At 36.9% G+C, this 23,057-nt stretch overlaps 2 protein-coding genes across 5 annotated transcripts in view; both read left to right on the top strand.

Moving 5' to 3' along the window:
- Positions 1–23,057, top strand: part of LOC132552879 (peptidyl-prolyl cis-trans isomerase) — a 513,126-nt gene that overhangs the window by 371,862 nt on the left and 118,207 nt on the right. The gene's annotated exons all lie outside the window — the stretch shown is intronic.
- The window catches only part of LOC132552893 (AP-1 complex subunit sigma-2), a 40,085-nt gene that overhangs the window by 12,182 nt on the left and 4,846 nt on the right, over positions 1–23,057 (top strand). Inside the window, exons 5-6 of one of the 4 annotated variants that reach the window (XM_060217089.1) lie at positions 406–482; positions 15,423–18,853. The exons of 2 other annotated variants lie outside the window; for them this stretch is intronic. In XM_060217089.1, the coding sequence (XP_060073072.1) occupies positions 406–450 (45 nt within the window). In that variant the 3' untranslated portion in view covers positions 451–482; positions 15,423–18,853. Of the gene's footprint in view, positions 1–405; positions 483–15,422; positions 18,854–23,057 lie in introns of those variants that run through there. One more of the 4 variants, XM_060217090.1, reaches the window with a different exon arrangement.

Here is a 23,057-nt window from a genome sequence, read left to right as displayed (position 1 = left end):
TTCTAGTTTTTGTATATATTTTTTTAGATTTTTTTAGGGTTTTTTTTTTGTTTATCCCTTCCACCTCTTAAGCTTGTACTGGCTCACAGAACTTTCAAGACTCAGAAATCACCTCTTTTCAACTTCATCTTTTCATTAAACATGAGAAAATATTAAAAACACACATTTCACTACATTGTGGTCATCTATTACAACTTCACTTGCTGCTTTTGGTGTTCACATCAGTTTTCATTTGTGTGATATCTTTTAAGAATATCTTGTTGTCATGGTAACAAGTACATTGAAATAATCAGCATCCCAGAGTTTTTGTGCTTCATTTGGCATGGTAATCAGTTAAGCATTATAAAAAGTTGTAAGAAAATACCACCTGATTTTGGGATATTTAACCATTTTCTTTTGAATTAGGATGAGGCGCTTGAAAATGCTCTTCAAGAGTATGGATTATGTTAACACACGGAACAGGAAGTGAAGAACACTCCGGGGTAGCTACAATACTTCATTGTGATTGGTTGTTATTCTATTTCTAACTTTTTCTGTCCAGACAAAATCTGTCCTTGGAAACATATTGACCAGGTAATCACTTTGGAGGCAGACAGCAATGACCTCCTTCATCCATTTTTTTTCCCAAGATGGTGAAACTATATGCTTAAATTTTGCTTCATATATAGACAATTTTTTTTATATATTCTCATCACAGAAATTTAAACAGATCATACACAATATTGAAGATAATCTACATGTATGGTATATATATACACTAACTTTCTGAAGTGTGTTTGTTTGTCTCATATTAATCAATCATAGCTTATCTTGAAATTGGAATTAGTTCATATGGGAAACATGATATATTGAAATTATTTATAAAATTTCTCAAATGTCATCAGATTATGTGTAAGAAATAAATCCAAATAAAATTCTATATATATTTTTTAAAATTAGTGATAAGGCTTGTAAAAAAGGATTTAAGAATCTCCCTATTGATTTGACCTGGTCTATGTGGATCCTGGACAGTAAATTGGATGCTAGTTTTCAAGTCTGGTGCATGTACCCATGTCTGATGATCTGTCTCATAGTGATGTCAACCTGAAACACCTTGTAACTGTATTCAGTTTTGGTGATATATGGTTCTCTACAAACTGCAAGCATCCTGTTTCATTGTCTGCATTGATTCATTGTAATGACTTGCCTGTATATATCTGATGGTAATTATTTACCTGCTAACAGCTCAGTAGGCTTGGTATGTTAGATATGTCATTTGTCAAATATTGAATTGAACATTCACTCATGAAGACTGATAAAGTATTATGTCCTAAAAGATATATTTACCATGATCAAAGTAAGAAGTCAGTTCATGCATCAGGACACACAAATGCATCCCGTTTTTTCGGATTGGATCAAATGTTCAAAAAAGTTTTGATACAGTTTATATAAAGTGTATTACTTGTAGAGTCCACATTTATATGAGCGTACCTGTGGGTGGTATTATTAAATCCATTTGTTTCCCTTAAGTTCCTTCATATATGTTTGTTACTAAAGGTTGTATTGAACATTCTATATTCCCAACAAGTACCTCTATATATGTGATAGTTACTACAGGTTGTATTGAACACTCTATACTCCCCACAAGTACCTCCATATATGTTTGTTACTGAGGGTGATATTGAACACTCAATAATCCCCACAAGTACCTCTTTATATGTGATTGTTACTGAGGGTGATATTGAACACTCTATACTCCCCACAACTACCTCCATATATGTGATTGTTACTGAGGGTGATATTGAACACTCAATAATCCCCACAAGTACCTCCATATATGTGATAGTTACTGAGGGTGATATTGAACACTCAATAATCCCCACAAGTACCTCTATATATGTGATTGTTACTGAGGGTGATATTGAACACTCTATACTCCCCACAACTACCTCCATATATGTGATAGTTACTGAGGGTGATATTGAACAATCTATACTCCCCACAAGTACCTCCATATATGTGATTGTTACTAAGGGTTGTATTGAACACTCTATACTCCCCACAAGTACCTCTAGAAATGTGATTGTTACTAAGGGTGATATTGAACACTCAATAATCCCCACAAGTACCTCTAGAAATGTGATTGTTACTAAGGGTGATATTGAACACTCTATACTCCCCACAAGTACCTCTAGAAATGTGATTGTTACTAAGGGTGATATTGAACACTCTATACTCCCCACAAGTACCTCTAGAAATGTGATTGTTACTAAGGGTGATATTGAACACTCAATAATCCCCACAAGTACCTCTATATATGTGATTGTTACTGAGGGTGATATTGAACACCCTATACTCCCCACAAGTGCCTCTATATATGTGATTGTTACTGAGGGTGATATTGAACAATCTATACTCCCCACAAGTACCTCCGTATATGTGATAATTACTGAGGGTGATATTGAACACTCAATAATCCCCACAAGTACCTCTATATATGTGATTGTTACTGAGGGTTGTATACCTTCCATAATTATGTGTGATTTTCTATGGATTGCATACCCATTGATATCTCATATATATGATTTGTAGGGTTGCACACCCCATGCTCTCCAACCATGAAGTTTTCCATTTGTTGTTAAGGTATTTGTTTTGGATCTGTATTTCTATAATCCCCATTCACCTTGCTCAGAAGTAGGATGGCTGTAATATCTGTATTGTTCAACCTGGGCAATATGATGTTTTTTCCAATATATAAGTAAGAAGTTTAGAAATAATGAGATCTATATGGATTTATTCTTCACTGTTGTCTGTGTAATCCACCGCTGCAGGATTCAAACCTATATGATCATTGCCTTTTGAAGTTAAGTTAATGATAGGAAGACAAATGTGAGTAAATGATAAGTACATCCTATAAAATCAAGGGTAGTGATTGGCTGTTTGTTTTCATCACAGCCCCAGCCATTATTCAGTAATATTTCTAAAATCAGGTTATTACGTAGCATGCTGTGGGTTTCTTTTTGAAGATTGGTAACTTCTGTTCCGTCTTTTAGTTGTTCACCGATCTCGCCGAACATTTCTTTGATTTTCAGCACAGTGATTGATTGCCGAAATGTTTTTATGTCATCTACGGTGACGGCGTCTTCAAGGTCGGTGATCTGGCGCTCCACAGCACGTCTTCGTGATGGTTTCCCCATGGCACTGAGCCATCTGTCAGCGGCAACCTTGATTTGTGTGGCTCTTGTTGGCAGTATTCCCTTTATCATGAAAAAGTTGAGAAACTCACGCAATGCGCACAAATAGCTTTTTGTGGTACCTGGCAATCTTTGTGATCGAAACGGCTCCAACCAGGCATGTAATAGAGTGTCGTGGTTTAGAAATTCATTAACTGTCTCTGCCTTTACGGCAGTGATAATGCTCCGCAATTGGGATATGATTTGGCCTGTGACCTTTTCCCGTTTAAGTCTTTCCGCTGACATTAGATATTTCTCGAATTTACCCAACCATGGTTGCAGATCAATCAGAATGTCATTGTCGCTTTCGGAAGCTGAAATTGGTGTGTCACTTGATCGTTCTTCTATGGATTTGGACGTGTTGGGCTGGGAGTCGGATGTGGATGGTACAGACTGGGGGTCTCGGGTTTTGTCACCAACTTTCTTGCTATTAATCATGAACTTGTGAATTAGTAGCTTTGAAAAATTGTGCACACGGTATAAGTGCCGGTCGATATGTACAATTTTTGCCGGGCATCCTAGGACAGGGCAATTTCGAAATCATGTAGGATTCGTGGATGTGTCCGCCCGGTTTTCCGCTGCTGCTTTGATGGCCGCAAATTGTGTGGACTTGTCGTGAACGTGCCTGAAATGGCGGGCCAAGTTGACAACCATATATCCACATTGATCGCATGTTTTCCTTGGCCTCGGGTTTTTGGAAGTCTGGATGCGAGATTTGGTTCTAGGCACGTGTGTAAGCGCAGTTCTTGGTGAGCTCTTTGTTCTTTGATATTTAGATGAGGAGCAGCTGGTTGACGTTTTTCTCCTCTTAACTCCTTTGACTTCCTCTTCTGATGAGGATTCCTCGGTGCCCGAAGAGTCTTGGTAAGAATATGATGGGTCCTTGTCATCGTCGTTATCATCCGATGAAATGTCACTTCTATGTAATAATACTTTGTCGTAGTCTTCGTCATTTTCTGTATCCTGAATTTGAACTTCCATAGTATCCTTTTCTGTGTCTTCAGTCTCCTGTGGAAGTGTGGCGTCCATCTCTTTTGTTGTCTGATTTTTGTCACTTGGTATTACTTGGTTGTCACTGTCTTCGTCCCTTTCTTTCTCCATCCTGTTAACTACTATGGTATCTCGGTCTGTGTATATGTTGTCTTCAGTGTCCTGTTGAGATGTGACGTCCAGTTCTGTTGCAGTCCCCTCTATGTCAGTCTCCTGTTGAAGTGCAGGGTTAACGTCCTTTTCTGTTGTAGTCTCCTCTGTGTCAGTCTCCTGTTGAAGTGCAGGGTTAACGTCCTTTTCTGTTGTAGTCTCCTCTATGTCAGTCTCCTGTTGAAGTGTAGGGTCAGCGTCCTTTTCTGATGTTTTTATTTTATGAAAGATGGAACTTGTTTCCCTTTTCCTTCCCCTAAATCTCTTTCTAGGCATGTTGGTGGTGTCCCTGCTAGTTGAAAGTAAATAAAATGTTAAAGATAATTAAATGACTTTCACAGCTTCAGGTAAACGTCAAGATTAGGGTTGTTAAACACATTACAGTAAAACTTTGATGTGTCGAAGTTCAAGGGACCGTCGAGAAAACTTTGACACATCGGGACTTTGACTCATGAATGGTGACCGTCCAACCACAAAAAATACACCTGATGTGTATTGTGTCCGTTTGTCATATATGCAGAGTCCCTTATCAATCAATATCTCGTGTTGATCGCTCGCATAATCTATCAAACATCGGAGAAAGGAAAAGAATTCATATGAATTTTAACATGTTTATTATAAAGAAAAAAGACATCAAATAACAACCAATAACAATGCAACATACCACTTTCATAGAATCATTCATACACAGTGCAGCATGGTTGTATCGGAGATGAGAGTTCAGTTCACTTCCGGTATGTGTTTTTTACTGATTTCGAAAAGGACGGAACAACATACATACGTAACACACATGTAAGAATGCAAGCACAATATACATTACATATCTTAGCACTACATCGCAATGCAATATTTTCTTTAAATCCAAATTAAACAAAGAATGAACAACAAATTATATCTTACGCACTAATAATGTCCGCTAGTGAAATGAAATGATGTCCTGAAAAAAAAATCACTAATCTCAATACAGGAATCAGTCATGTTGCTCCACCGCGAAAAAATCCTCCATTGTCATTTGTTTCATGACTAATCCACGGAGATAATGTCTATAGAACAAAACACTAATGTCACTGACTTTCGCACTGGCTCGCTCGGTATCCCCCCCAAGACCCTGTTGGTACAAAAAATCCCTCACAGTATCAAGTCCATTCAAGGCATCATTAATTGTCACACGGGGCCTTGCTGATTGAGTATTGTCGTCGTCATCATCATCATCATGCGGCTCTGTTGCTGACTGTCGTTAAGCAAGAATGTTGTCCACTATCTCATTGTCCGTAACCTCGGCACACACTGGCACATTCTCATCAACAGTCGTATAGTCGGCAAAGGAAACTGTCGATTTCAGTTGTCTCAGCACTGATAATGGGATGTCGGATTCAGTTGCAATGCACTCAGCAGACTCGAGTTCAAAACCAGCATGTCTGAAGCAGTTCTTGATGGTTGACGGTGTAACTAGACGCCAGGCATTCTTCATCATATGTAGGGCATCCAAGATGTTGATGTGGGGCTCAGTGGATGTTTCTATGGCTCGAAGTTGTCGCTGTATGACGAGTTTCCGATAATGTGCTTTCAAATTCTGGATGACACCTTGGTCCATTGGTTGTGTGTGGGAAGTCGTGTTCGGTGGCAGGAACGCTAGTTTGATTGACTTCAGTCCAGTTATCTGAGGGTGGGCCGGGCAGTTGTCGACGATGTGGATGATCTTACGTCCCTGTATGGTAACTTTTCTGTCAAGCTTTTTTACCCAGTTTGTAAAGATTTCTGAGGTGACCCAAGCAGTCTTGTTGGCGTTGTATTCCACAGGAATTGTCTTCAGGTTTTTGAAGCAGCGCGGGTTTTTCGATTTACCAATTACGAGTAACGGAGTCTTGTCTGTACTGGTCATGTTTGAGCACACCATAACTGTTAATCGGTCTTTACTCATTTTCCCACCGTGGCATTGGACGTCTTTGAATTCGAGTGTCTTGTCTGGTAACATTCGGAAGAATAGTCCAGTTTCGTCGGCATTGTAAATGTCTTCCGGTTGATACTCAGGGAGTATGGTCTGGAGTTTTGTTTTCCACTCACTCATAGCATTTGATGCAGTGTCTACAGAGTTAGCTTCACCACAAACCTTTTTGAATGTCAGACCGTGTCGTTCCTTGAACCTATCTAACCAGCCTGTCGAACATTCCAAGTCCTTAACCCCTAACTTAACAGCAAATGATCTGGCCTTTTCCCTAACAATTTCACCAGATAGTGGAACATTCTGAGACCTGGCCTGAGTAAACCATTGGAGAAGAGCACTTTCCAATTCCGGGAATTTCGCTTTCTTGTCTCTCTTCCGTTGTGGGCCAATGTCAGCTTCAGTGAACTTCTCCTTGATATTCTCTTTGTTCTTAAGCCATGTAGAAATTGTGCTGGGCGGCACCCCGTACTTCTTTGCAACATCTTTCTTCCTCAATCCCTTCTCTACATCTAATATGGCCTGGTATTTAATTTCATATGTCTGTAGATTAATTTTTCTTTTTAACCCCCTTGCTGACCCAACCGATCCAGTTATCCCCTCGTTTGAAACGAGTCCTTCGCTAGATTTCTCAGTTGGTAATGACTGACTAGCTATCCCCCCGGGTTGGTTACCAAGTCCTTCACTAGGCATATCACGATCAGTAAGAGAATCCATGATTGTATGACAACATATCGTTTCAGAGCTTTTTATTCATAATTTCGAGAGAATGACATGTTGAGATTGAGTAAAAACAACAAGCCATGAATTACAGTTTGTTCTGCATGTTTTTACAATGCGTTAATTTCCACTAACATATACACACACATAGCGGTAAACATCTAACGTGTGTTCTGCACGTGTGTATCCAACACCATTTATCCTATCGAGCGTCGCCTGTGGACAAACAAACAATCAGGCCATAATCACACCACTTAACGGTTAATGACTTGAGAATACAGCTTGTGTAGACAATCAGACATGGTCAGTGATTATTGTCACTTTGTGTCTAGCCTTTGCCTGTCCATTGTTCACACTTCCGCCGAGGTGTGAAAACTGCCATGGGACACTCGTACAGGTAAAATTTTTGACTTCGATTCATGTGTTGTGATTTCTTATGGTTTCTTAACCATGGGACCGGGAAAAAAATTCGAATTAGCGTGAACTTCGATTAATAAAAGTTCGAGTCATAAATGTGAAATTAGTAGTATTATATAGGGGAAAAAATCGGGACTTGGCAAAAAGTTCGACACATCGAGAAATTCGACTCATCGAAGTTTTACTGTATATGTCTGACATTGTGATAGGGTTAAGTTATGTTGCATTATTTTGGCCAGTTTGCAACATATTCATTGCAACATAACTAAACCCTAATCACAGGATTAGGTTATGTTGCTTATGGTTATACAAAGCTTTTTGCAACATATCTTATCCTGTGATAAGGGTTAGGTTATGCTGCATTATGCAAACCTACCCTAACCCTTCGCAACCTGCCATTTGCAACATAAGCTAGCTCTTTTTAACAAACCATTTTTGAGCGATACATTAAATATCAGTGAATAGGCTTTCGCAGTTTTGTTAGTAAGTGTGTAATGCACAAAACAGCAACGTTTCTATGTCAACATACCTTTCTTAAGTCGACGAATCCAGTAGTTTTGCACGCTCGATCCAATTTTCGATATATATGGCAGGTATCATACAGCACTTGTCATAACCCAGTACATGTACTAGGGGTATATATCAGGATATGTTTATATATTTTCTGATAGATCTACTTAAAATACTCATACATAGAGAAGGAAATTAACAATATTGTTACGGTGTGTACAGAATGTGTATCAAATGATATGTAATTAATTTTCCCACTTGCTGTCATGCTTCTGCAGGTGGGGAAGAAAGTTGTCATACTTCTGATTGGGAAAAACACAACTTTGTATTATACATATTTCATGTCTGATATTTATGCACTATTGAAATCACTTTAAGGGCAGTATCTAACATCTACAGTATTGACAAAAGCATTTTTCCTTTTTTCCTCCAGAAGAATGTTTTTAGAAGTAGAGGTTCATCAGGACTAAAAATGATCCGTTTTGTTATATGGCACTTTGTCCTTAGTTTTGATTTATAATTTACCTCTGTTGACACCCTTAGCTATAATTGTTCACATTTTGTATCATTTTGTTGTATTTTGTATTGTTTATTAATTTATTTATCTATATTGTTCATTTTTTAATTTGTTGATTGTGCATGTTGTACATGTTATTTATCAGCATCAAATGGTTTTTATTGTATTAGAATTCAGACCAAAAATAATTAGATATTCAAACAAGACTGTCATTTGTTGTATTGAATTTATTTTCTTTATTTAAATATCAGTTCAATAACACTTATTTAAGCTTGGAGAATATAGATTTAATATACTTAATGTATCTGCATTCTGTAGTATTGCATCGTCATTACAAGCTTGTTGTGACTGCATGGGCTCTGCTTTGTGTTACTGTTTGCTCATTGTCTACTACACACATACGCAGATAGCAAATATCAAAGTTTGTAGTGTAGAAGATTTTTTTGTCTGATTGATGTTCATATTTCATCCTGTCACATTTTTCAATCTTATTTCCAGATTTTTCTCTTCAATTCTAAATATCTAGTTATCTTTTACTACGTTATTTTGAATTTAAACCTTGTACAGTGATGCATGATTTTGTTTTAATATATTTATGTTTTCCTATCACTGTTTTATGTACAATTGATAGAAGGTGAATTCATTAAAGCAAACAGACATACCAAGTATATTGATAGAAGGTGAATTCATTATAGCAAACAGACATACCAAGTATATTGATAGAAGGTGAATTCATTAAAGCAAACAGACATACCAAGTATACTGAAAAAGAATGAATAGATGATATAAAAATGAACAAATTGTTACAGTTATATAAGTAATCTCACACCAGTACAGTTATATAAGTAATCTCACACCAGTACAGTTATATAAGTAATCTCACACCAGTACAGTTATATAAGTAATCTCACACCAGTACAGTCTCACACCAGTACACAGTTATATAAGTAATCTCACACCAGTACAGTTATATAAGTAATCTCACACCAGTACAGTTATATAAGTAATCTCACACCAGTACAGTTATATAAGTAATCTCACACCAGTACAGTTATATAAGTAATCTCACACCAGTACAGCTGTATAAGTAATCTCACACCAGTACAGTTATATAAGTAATCTCACACCAGTACAGTTATATAAGTAATCTCACACCAGTACAGTTATATAAGTAATCTCACACCAGTACAGTTATATAAGTAATCTCACACCAGTACAGCTGTATAAGTAATCTCACACCAGTACAGTTATATAAGTAATCTCACACCAGTACAGTTATATAATCTCACACCAGTAATCTCACACCAGTACAGTTATATAAGTAATCTCACACCAGTACAGTTATATAAGTAATCTCACACCAGTACAGTTATATAAGTAATCTCACACCAGTACAGTTATATAAGTAATCTCACACCAGTACAGTCACACCAGTACAGTTATAAGTAATCTCACACCAGTACAGTTATATAAGTAATCTCACACCAGTACAGTTATATTATATAAGTAATCTCACACCAGTACAGTTATATAAGTAATCTCACACCAGTACAGTTATATAAGTAATCTCACACCAGTACAGATATATAAGTAATCTCACACCAGTACAGTTATATAAGTAATCTCACACCAGTACAGTTATATAAGTAATCTCACACCAGTACAGCTGTATAAGTAATCTCACACCAGTACAGCTGTATAAGTAATCTCACACCAGTACAGTTATATAAGTAATCTCACACCAGTACAGTTATATAAGTAATCTCACACCAGTACAGTTATATAAGTAATCTCACACCAGTACAGTTATATAAGTAATCTCACACCAGTACAGTTATATAAGTAATCTCACACACCAGTACAGCTGCAAGTAATCTCATAAGTAATCTCACACCAGTACAGTTATATAAGTAATCTCACACCAGTACAGTTATATAAGTAATCTCACACCAGTACAGTTATATAAGTAATCTCACACCAGTACAGTTATATAAGTAATCTCACACCAGTACAGTTTTATAAGTAATCTCACACCAGTACAGTTATATAAGTAATCTCACACCAGTACAGTACAGTGTATACACCAGTAATCTCACACCAGTACAGTTATATAAGTAATCTCACACCAGTACAGTTATATAAGTATACACCAGTACAGTTATATAAGTAATCTCCTACCAGTACAGCTGTATAAGTAATCTCACACCAGTACAGTTATATAAGTAATCTCACACCAGTACAGTTATATAAGTAATCTCACACCAGTACAGTTATATAAGTAATCTCACACCAGTACAGCTGTATAAGTAATCTCACACCAGTACAGTTATATAAGTAATCTCACACCAGTACAGTTATATAAGTAATCTCACACCAGTACAGTATATAAGTAATCTCACACCAGTACAGTTATATAAGTAATCTCACACCAGTACAGTTATATAAGTAATCTCACACCAGTACAGTTATATAAGTAATCTCACACCAGTACAGTTATATAAGTAATCTCACACCAGTACAGTTATATAAGTAATCTCACACCAGTACAGTTATATAAGTAATCTCACACCAGTACAGTTATATAAGTAATCTCACACCAGTATTATATAAGTAATCTCACACCAGTACAGTTATATAAGTAATCTATATAAAGTAATCTCACACCAGTACAGTATAGTAATCTTATATAAGTAATCTCACACCAGTACAGCTTATATAAGTAATCTCACACCAGTACAGCTATAAGTAATCTCACACCAGTACAGTTATATAAGTAATCTCACACCAGTACAGTTATATAAGTAATCTCACACCAGTACAGTTATATAAGTAATCTCACACCAGTACAGTTATATAAGTAATCTCACACCAGTACAGTTATATAAGTAATCTCACACCAGTACAGTTATATAAGTAATCTCACACCAGTACAGTTATATAAGTAATCTCACACCAGTACAGTTATATAAGTAATCTCACACCAGTACAGTTATATAAGTAATCTCACACCAGTACAGTTATATAAGTAATCTCACACCAGTACAGTTATATAAGTAATCTCACACCAGTACAGTTATATAAGTAATCTCACACCAGTACAGTTATATAAGTAATCTCACACCAGTACAGGTATATAAGTAATCTCACACCAGTACAGTTATATAAGTAATCTCACACCAGTACAGTTATATAAGTAATCTCACACCAGTACAGTTATATAAGTAATCTCACACCAGTACAGTTATATAAGTAATCTCACACCAGTACAGTTATATAAGTAATCTCACACCAGTACAGTTATATAAGTAATCTCACACCAGTACAGTTATATAAGTAATCTCACACCAGTACAGTTATATAAGTAATCTCACACCAGTACAGTTATATAAGTAATCTCACACCAGTACAGTTATATAAGTAATCTCACACCAGTACAGTTATATAAGTAATCTCACACCAGTACAGTTATATAAGTAATCTCACACCAGTACAGTAATAATATAATCTCACACCAGTACAGTTATATAAGTAATCTCACACCAGTACAGTTATATAAGTAATCTCACACCAGTACAGTTATATAAGTAATCTCACACCAGTACAGCTGTATAAGTAATCTCACACCAGTACAGTTATATAAGTAATCTCACACCAGTACAGTTATATAAGTAATCTCACACCAGTACAGCTGTATAAGTAATCTCACACCAGTACAGCTGTATAAGTAATCTCACACCAGTACAGTTATATAAGTAATCTCACACCAGTACAGTTATATAAGTAATCTCACACCAGTACAGTTATATAAGTAATCTCACACCAGTACAGTTATATAAGTAATCTCACACCAGTACAGTTATATAAGTAATCTCACACCAGTACAGTTATATAAGTAATCTCACACCAGTACAGCTGTATAAGTAATCTCACACCAGTACAGCTGTATAAGTAATCTCACACCAGTACAGTTATAAGTAATCTCACACCAGTACAGTTATATAAGTAATCTCACACCAGTACAGTTATATAAGTAATCTCACACCAGTACAGTTATATAAGTAATCTCACACCAGTACAGCTGTATAAGAAATCTCACACCAGTACAGTTATATAAGTAATCTCACACCAGTACAGTTATATAAGTAATCTCACACCAGTACAGTTATATAAGTAATCTCACACCAGTACAGTTATATAAGTAATCTCACACCAGTACAGTTATATAAGTAATCTCACACCAGTACAGTTATATAAGTAATCTCACACCAGTACAGTTATATAAGTAATCTCACACCAGTACAGTTATATAAGTAATCTCACACCAGTACAGTTATATAAGTAATCTCACACCAGTACAGTTATATAAGTAATCTCACACCAGTACAGCTGTATAAGAAATCTCACACCAGTACAGCTGTATAAGTAATCTCACACCAGTACAGCTCACACCAGTACAGTTTTATAAGTAATCTCACACCAGTACAGTTATATAAGTAATCTCACACCAGTACAGTTATATAAGTAATCTCACACCAGTACAGCTGTATAAGTAATCTCACACCAGTACAGTTATATAAGTAATCTCACACCAGTACAGTTATATAAGTAATCTCACACCAGTACAGTTATATAAGTAATCTCACACCAGTACAGCTGTCTAAGAAATCTCACACCAGTACAGTTATATAAGTAATCTCACACCAGTACAGTTATATAAGTAATCTCACACCAGTACAGCTGTATAAGTAATCTCACACCAGTACAGTTCATAAGTAATCACACAGTACAGTAATCTCACACCAGTATATAGTAATCTCACACCAGTACAGTTATATAAGTAATCTCACACCAGTACAGTTATATAAGTAATCTCACACCAGTACAGCTGTATAAGTAATCTCACACCAGTACAGTTGTATAAGTAATCTCACACCAGTACAGCTGTATAAGTAATCTCACACCAGTACAGCTGTATAAGAAATCTCACACCAGTACAGTTATATAAGTAATCTCACACCAGTACAGTTATATAAGTAATCTCACACCAGTACAGTAAGTAATCTCACACCAGTACAGTTATATAAGTAATCTCACACCAGTACAGCTGTATAAGTAATCTCACACCAGTACAGTTATATAAGTAATCTCACACCAGTACAGTTATATAAGTAATCTCACACCAGTACAGCTGTATAAGTAATCTCACACCAGTACAGTTATATAAGTAATCTCACACCAGTACAGTTATATAAGTAATCTCACACCAGTACTCACACCAGTACAGCTGTATAAGTAATCTCACACCAGTACAGTTATATAAGTAATCTCACACCAGTACAGTTATATAAGTAATCTCACACCAGTACAGCTATATAATCTCACACCAGTACAGTAATCTCACACCAGTACAGTTATATAAGTAATCTCACACCAGTACAGTTATATATAAGTAATCTCACACCAGTACAGTTGTATACACCAGTAATCTCACACCAGTACAGTTATATAAGTAATCTCACACCAGTACAGTTATATAAGTAATCTCACACCAGTACAGCTGTATATAAGTAATCTCACACCAGTACATCTCACACCAGTACAGTACAGCTGTATAAGTAATCTCACACCAGTACAGTTATATAAGTAATCTCACACCAGTACAGTTATATAAGTAATCTCACACCAGTACAGTTATATAAGTAATCTCACACCAGTACAGTTATATAAGTAATCTCACACCAGTACAGTTATATAAGTAATCTCACACCAGTACAGTAATCTCACACCAGTACAGTTGTATAAGTAATCTCACACCAGTACAGCTGTATAAGTAATCTCACACCAGTACAGTTATATAAGTAATCTCACACCAGTACAGTTATATAAGTAATCTCACACCAGTACAGTTATATAAGTAATCTCACACCAGTACAGTTATATAAGTAATCTCACACCAGTACAGTTATATAAGTAATCTCACACCAGTACAGCTGTATAAGTAATCTCACACCAGTACAGCTGTATAAGTAATCTCACACCAGTACAGCTGTATAAGTAATCTCACACCAGTACAGCTGTATAAGTAATCTCACACCAGTACAGATCTAGGAATAGTGTTTATCTTTGATGATAAACTGAGGAATAGTGTTTATCTCTGATGATAAACTGAGGAATAGTGTTTATCTCTGATGATAAACTGAGGAATATTTTTTATCTCTGATGATAAACTAAGGAATAGTGTTTATCTTTGATGATAAACTGAAGAATAGTGTTTAACAGAGGCATAGATAATAGGTTACCTCCCTTGATGATTAGTATGTAGGTTACCTCCCTATAATGACTGTAGTATGTAGGTTACCTCCCTATAATGACTGTAGTATGTAGGTTACCTCCTTATAATGACTAGTATGTAGGTTACCTCCTTTTAATGACTGTAGTATGTAGGTTACCTCATCATGATTAATTGTAGGTTACCTCTTTATAATGACTGTAGTATGTAGGTTACCTCCTTATGATGACTAGTATGTAGGTTACCTCCCCATAATGACTATAGTATGTAGGTTACCTCCCTATAATGAATATAGTATGTAGGTTACCTCCCTATAATGACTGTAGTATGTAGGTTACCTCCCTATAATGACTTGTATGTAGGTTACCTCCTTATAATGACTAGTATATATGTTACCTTCCTTTAAAGACTGTAGTATGTAGGTTACCTCCTTATAATGACTATAGTATGAAGGTTACCTCCCTATAATGACTGTAGTATGTAGGTTACCTCCCTATAATGACTTTGGTATGTAGGTTACCTCCCTATAATGACTGTAGTATGTAGGTTACCTCCCTATAATGACTTTGGTATGCTAAGGCCCTGTTCTACAGAGAATATACAATTATAGCATGTTGCATGATGACACATTTCCATGATAATTAATGCAATGTTATGCCTCCTTTTTTTCTGTAGGAGGAGACCCCTCAAGGATTTTTCGAGGACCATGGCCTTGGATGAATACGCATGGGCATGTTTTAATAGACAAATCTATCCCGTAGAACAAATTTTACTTGCTACCTGCCGTAATATGATTATCCTTTCCGTGATTTTCAAAAGAAGTTTTCACTGTTGTGTTTAGCTTATGTTGTTAAGAGGTTAATTGAAATAATGAAAGATAAGATATCTACATGTCATTTAGATTTATTTAGTTTACAAGGAAGGAAAATAAACAAATTCAGTAATTTCTTATTAAATTTTATATTAAGTAGCGTTTGCTTTCAACAAGTTCATTGATTTCTGGCACTGTCTCAAAGTGAAAATATCAAGAGCTGTGTAAAATGTATTTTTTGTGAATTGAAAATGCTTTTGTTATGGTTTTATATGGAGAAAATGTCTAAAAGTTGTTATAAAAATTGCTAGCTTTTTTCATACACCAAGGAAAAATGTTCCATTGCTTTTAAGTTAAATTTTCTGTGAATTTTTATCTTAACTTTCACCAAATTCTAGAGATTATTTTATGGAATTTTTTCCCTTGGAATGTAGGAAGTTGTGAACTTTTAATTAGTTACACCTTAAAAGGAAATTTCTTGATAAATGCTTGAAAAAAATGAAAATATGAGATAAAATTATGATTCATGTGAGACTTAGGAACTGTTGTCAAGCAGACATGTTGATATGTTTATTTTTTCTTACACAACAAAAGACAGTTTGTGTCTTAATTTGAAATTATAAAAACTACAGAAAATCATCTCGGTATTACTATTCCTGGCAGCCATCTTGAAAGATAACAATTTTTTTAACCTGAAAGGAAAACAAAAAATTTTATTCCTAACTTTTACATTTAATTAGCAATAAAGATGTTGATTTAATGATACCCAAGTACTGATGTATCGAGGATTTGTATTTATTGGACAATAGGATTTTCTAATACTTGTTCCTTTTTCTTTTTTCTTTTTTTAATACCTGTAATTCTAGCAAATATAAATGGGCATTAAAACTGAACAGTTGTAACAAAATTTTGAGCCAGGATCCAGGATAATATTTATTACTATGTGCGTTGCTGCTATGTTCAGGCCCAGTTAATAGGTGGATTTGTCTATTTGATGTAAGAATTCTCATCTTACTGATATATTAGTGTATTTACAGGTTAATGGTAACTGTAGAATTCTATAAAGGAGGGGGGATTCACTGGTTTGTGATTGTTGATTTACTCCAAATTTTGTAACTGCAAAACCTTGTTATAATGCCGTTAATGGTACAACACTATACTGACATCTTATAAAGAGGTTTGGCGTTATAAAGCTGAAGCATAAAGATGGATCTATGAGAGGAAAAAATGTAGATAATCTGACAATGGTGGAAACATGAGTGGCATTATAACAAGTTTTTATGGTATAATTACATGTCATAATAAAGAGGTTTAAATGTGACTTAAAACATAATACATGTAGTACTGTATTTATCCATCAATAAGCCCATGTCTGGCAATAAGCCAGTCCATATATCAAACTGTTCAGTAAGATAATTAGTGCTTTTTCATCGTTCTGAAATAATCGCACCCCAACTCTAAGACATTCCATGTTCGTATCTAGGGCATATTGTTGGATAAATACAGTGAGATGGGTTATTTATTGTTAACGTGTCAAAACATTTTGGCCGCATTCCAATTGAACTATGTTAAGTATATGTCTTTGTAATGTATGGTTACGTATGTCCTGATGACTGTAAACTTAATCCACAGTAGCATGAGTTGTTATGTCAAGTGCTTGCAACAAAACAATGCTTCAATTTTTATACTCAAGTGTGTAATATGTATCTGTTAATGATTGATGTGATAATTCTCTGTAGCAAATAATACAAAGATAACATGTTGTACATGTAAAGTGAATTATATGCCATTAACAAACTGACTTTGAAAGTCCCTAGAGATTCCATTAATAACAAATTTTACTTTATAAAGTAAATCGCACCTATGAACACTGAATCACTATAGTAACACTACTTCTCCTCCAGGCTTAATGATATCAACATGATGAAATATACATACTTTCACAGGAAAACAAAATTGCTTGTGAATGTATAAGGAAATGAATCATAGTGCTTATGAAAATGTTGTACATGTGCCTTGTACATGAGTCAATGATCAAAATTTCAGATAAATATTTAGTAATTAAGATTGTTTGGTTTAGCAGTTTGGAGGGGAGAGGATATATGTTCAGATTATAGGGTTCTTGATATTTTACATGAATATGAGATTATGTCTCCAAAACCTCCTTTGTGAAGAGGTTGTAGGTGAATACTTTTACACATCAGATGTGAAAGTGCTTTTGAACTCGCCTGTGTTTATGTTGGTGTAAATGTAACTTTCAGTATTTGTTCTCAAGTTCTGGTATTTGGTAATGGCCCAATATTTATGTAAAAATTGGACTGAGATGATTTTAAAAATACATATTTTATCATTTCTGTTAGACTTCGTCCCAAACCTTCAGGATAAGGGTTCTACATACATGTGACCTTCACTATTATTAGGAGGATGTTGGTTATTTGTTTGATCCATGTTCCCTAGAATTCCAACTTTATCACAAATGATGATTAAAAAAAAAAAAACGGGACAAAAATCAGTATTTTTGAAATCTTGGTTTTGGTGCATTTTTGAGAATTAAGTTTCTTAAATTTACGAAGTTCAATAATATTTCCTGAAAACTGTTCTTTTCTTACATGTACAAGGAGTATAAGAGGAGTTTAGTGAAATTCTTACTATGAATGAATAAAATCTATACCTTAACATTGGTCACTGTGTTAGATAGGGCTATCTTAGTCTAAGGCTAGAAGTCTTCAATAAAGCTTAACTGAGGGCTACACAGGTTGTGTTTTCAATAAAATACCAAATTTGGGGTAAATCCTGTCTCATTATCAACAGTAATTTCTTTTCTTGTCTTTCATTTGGTTATAAAATGTAGAATATTTGATAAGTATCCTTTTAGTATATGGCCAGACAGTGTGCTTTTAAAGCTAATTAGAATGCTTCTGTTAAAAATGGTAGAAAAAATTGTTTCACATGCTTATTTCATGTTCTTGTAACATTTTGAATTCAATAGAAATGTTCATTTAACTCCATTGTAGCGCAAATTATTTATTAAATGGTGCAAGTATTCAGATAAAAATACCATCATATTAAATTTTCAAACCCGAAGAAACTAGAGATGTTTGCCCTAAATAGAGTGATTGAGCTTACAGAATCATGTGGTAAAAGATTTGTCTGAAGTACAGGTAGTAATGTTTATTGGTGTCTTGTGATAAAAATTAAAGGAGTATGATTTTGTCTTTGCTTTTCTGTTGTACTATGAAAATTCCATGTATATTATTGGAAGAAATCTCATTAATAAATATATGGATAAAAATCACATAGAGTAACTTATTTGTGGATATTGTGATGCTGACAGCAGATGTAGTGGTCTGTCATCCCCAACCATAGTGTTCTGAAGACAGTGATCTGTCACCCTCTACCATGGTGTACTGAAGACAGTGATCTGTCACCCTCTACCATGGTGTACCGAGGGGATGGTGAGCTGTCACCCCCCACCATGGTGTACCGAGAGGATACTGAGTTGTCGCTCTCTACCATGGTGTACTGAGGGGATGGTCAGTTGTCACCCTCCACCATGGTGTACTGAGAGGATGGTGAGCTGTCGCCCTCTACCATGGTGTACTGAGAGGATGGTAAGTTGTCACCCTTCACCATGGTGTACTGAGAGGATGGTGAGTTGTCACCCTCCACCATGATGTACTGAGAGGACGGTTAGCTGTCACCCTCTACCATGGTGTACTGAGAGGATGGTGAGCTGTCACGCTCCACCATGGTGTACTGAGAGGATGGTGAGCTGTCACGCTCCACCATGGTGTACCGAGGGGATAGTGAGCTGTCACCCTCCACCACGGTGTACTGAGAGGATGGTGAGTTGTCACGCTCCACCATGGTGTACCGAGGGGATAGTGAGCTGTCACCCTCCACCACGGTGTACTGAGAGGATGGTGAGTTGTCACCCTCCACCTTGGTGTCCTGAAGACAGTGATCTGTCACCCTTCACTTTGGTGTACTGAGGGGATGGTGATCTGTCACCCTTCACCATGATGTACTGAAGGCAGAGATCTGTTACTCTCTACCATGGTGTACTGAAGGCAGAGATCTGTCACCTTCTACCATAGTGTACTGAAGACAGTGAGCTGTCACTCTCTACCATAGTGTACTGAAGACGGTGACCTGTCACCCTTCACCTCGGTGTACTGAAGACAGTGATCTGTCACTCTCAACCTTGGTGTACTGAAGACAGTGAGCTTTCACCCTCAACCATGGTGTACCGAGGGGATGGTGAGCTGTCACCCTTCACCATGGTGTACTGAAGACAGTGATCTGTCACCCTTCACCTTGGTGTACTGAAGTCAGTGAGCTGTCACCCGTTACCATGGTGTACTGAAGACAGTGAGCTGTCACCCTTCACCATGGTGTACTGAAGACAGTGAGCTGTCACCCTCAACCTTGGTGTACTGAAAACAGTGATCTGTTACCCTCTACCATAGTGTACTGAAGACAGTGAGCTGTCACCCTCAACCTTGGTGTACCGAAGACTGAGCTTTCACCCTCAACCTTGGTGTACTGAAGACAGTGAGCTGTCACCCTCAACCATGGTGTACTGAGGGGATGGTCAGTTGTCACCCTCCACCATGGTGTACTGAGAGGATGGTCAGCTGTCGCCCTCTACCATGGTGTACTGAGAGGATGGTGAGCTGTCACCCTCCACCATGGTGTACTGAGAGGATGGTGAGCTGTCACCCTTCACCATGGTGTACTGAGAGGATGGTGAGTTGTCACCCTTCACCATGGTGTACTGAGAGGATGGTGAGCTGTCACCCTTCACCATGGTGTACTGAGAGGATGGTGAGCTGTCACCCTCCACCATGGTGTACTGAGAGGATGGTGAGCTGTCACCCTCCACCATGGTGTACTGAGAGGATGGTGAGTTGTCACCCTTCACCATGGTGTACTGAGAGGATGGTGAGCTGTCACCCTCCACCATGATGTACTGAGAGGATGGTGAGTTGTCACCCTTCACCATGGTGTACTGAGAGGATGGTGAGTTGTCACCCTTCACCATGGTGTACTGAGAGGATGGTCAGTTGTCACCCTCCACCATGATGTACTGAGAGGATGGCGAGTTGTCGCCCTCTACCATAGTGTACTGTGAGGATGGTGAGCTGTCACCCTTCACCATGGTGTACTGAGAGGATGGTGAGCTGTCACCCTCCACCATGATGTACTGAGAGGATGGTGAGTTGTCACCCTTCACCATGGTGTACTGAGAGGATGGTGAGCTGTCACCCTCCACCATGATGTACTGAGAGGATGGTGAGTTGTCACCCTTCACCATAGTGTACTGTGAGGATGGTGAGCTGTCACCCTTCACCATGGTGTACTGAGAGGATGGTGAGTTGTCACCCTCAACCATTTTTTTTGAGGAAGTGGTGAGCTCTCTAATATGTGCTTATATATAGAATCTATTCTCCCATTCCTTTACCTACACTCAGCTAAAATACAGAAAAATACATACATCAGTAGGTTAGATTGAGGTGTTAAATGCTGTCCTTATGTCCATGGCATTAAAAACTGGAAAGTTTGAGGATTTGAATAGCATTATTGGGTTTGTTAGTGGTTTTAGTTACCTGTCTGAACAGTACCAGTTCTTTCGAGTGCTCGGCTTTTTTCAAGTATATTTTTCTTCTTCTTGGCAAGTTTAAATGGCCAATATAATTCTATAAGTTGAAAGATTATGTGCGTAAAATAAGATTTACTACATGTCCTTAAATTTAAGTAGATCTGTGTACTTTATAAGGGGTTAAATTTGAAATGAATTTTGTTGTCCTTCCTCACAAAACTTAAGTGGATTTAAGGATGTACAAGAAGAGTAAGAATATCTTTCATTATTGATAAAAATTTACAATGAAATGATGAATTTGCCTGTAACAGATATATGCCACGCGGACTGATACTATAGGTAAGTATATAGTAGGATCTGTGTTAAACTGTTGTTCTGAAATTTAAAACACTAATGCATGCCAGACTTAGTAAAGCTAGACATAAAGCTATCTCTATGCCTTTCAGTAATTAAATCTGCTCTGAATTTGCTAGTGTGTTGGTAACTGTACGGTATGCTTTTCAGTATTCTAGGAAAAAGTACTCTTACTTCAAATGTTGTTAAGTCTGGGGAGGGAATGAAATTGTAAAACAAAAAGGTACCTTATCACAAATGATAAAGAAATTCATCAGACTTTTCCTGACTTTTGTGGAAAAATATTTTCACTTCAATTTTGTGTTAAAACCTTGAACATTCTCAGAAACAATCGTTTTTAACAATGTGTTTGGAATGTGTCAGCCTACTTGAGAAGGGTTTCAGAATAAACAGATATTGAATAATTTGAATTATGTAGGGGATAAGATATGACAGAATTATCAATGGCAAGTAAGATAAATGTTAGTGGTGACAGATATTTTTAGGAATACAAAATATCCCAGAAAGGATGTCAGAATGAAATTCTCAAGAGTCAGAAAAGACATGGTCAGTAGTCAGATTAGACAGGACATCGGAATACTCAGATTTCAATTTAAAAGGATGTTGATATAATCAGGAGTCAGTTTTGTCAGGTTGTCAGAATATTTAGGAATTAGATTTAAGAGGATGTTGATATAATCAGGACTTTGATTAGTCAGATTGTCAGAATACTCACGGATTGAATTTAAGAGGATGTTGATATAATCAGGAGTCAGATTAATAACAGCACAAATCTTTGTCACCTCTTAAACTTCTTTTGGAAAGAAACCTTTTATCTTAAAGAGGAGTTTGGAATATTTCTACTATAACAAGAAGTACAAAGACATTTTAGAGCATCTTTCCAAATGTCAAGTGATGAAAATATACTATGAATCAGCATCCTTGTCTTAACTGTAGCCTATCACCACGTCACACCTCAACTGTAGCCTATCACCACGTCACACCTCAACTGTAGCCTATCACCACATCACACCTCAACTGTAGCCTATCACCACATCACACCTCAACTGTAGCCTATCACCACGTCACACCTCAACTGTAGCCTATCACCGCATCACACCTCAACTGTAGCCTATCACCACGTCACACCTCAACTGTAGCCTATCACCACGTCACACCTCAACTGTAGCCTATCACCACGTCACACCTCAACTGTAGCCTATCACCACATCACACCTCAACTGTAGCCTATCACCACATCACACCTCAACTGTAGCCTATCACCACGTCACACCTCAACTGTAGCCTATCACCACGTCACACCTCAACTGTAGCCTATCACCACACACCTCACACCTCACCACTGTAGCCTATCACCACATCACACATCACACCTCAACTGTAGCCTATCACCACGTCACACCTCAACTGTAGCCTATCACCACGTCACACCTCAACTGTAGCCTATCACCACATCACACCTCAACTGTAGCCTATCACCACATCACAACTCAACTGTAGCTTATCACCACGTCACACCTCAACTGTAGCCTATCACCACGCC

Source organism: Ylistrum balloti, unplaced genomic scaffold (genome assembly GCF_031769215.1).
Source record: "Ylistrum balloti isolate Yb309-2 unplaced genomic scaffold, AGI_CSIRO_Ybal_v1 Utg370284, whole genome shotgun sequence".
Lineage (NCBI taxonomy): Eukaryota > Metazoa > Mollusca > Bivalvia > Pectinida > Pectinidae > Ylistrum > Ylistrum balloti.
The sequence above is the reverse complement of the archived record's forward strand: the minus strand, read 5'-3'. Positions and strand labels throughout refer to the sequence as shown.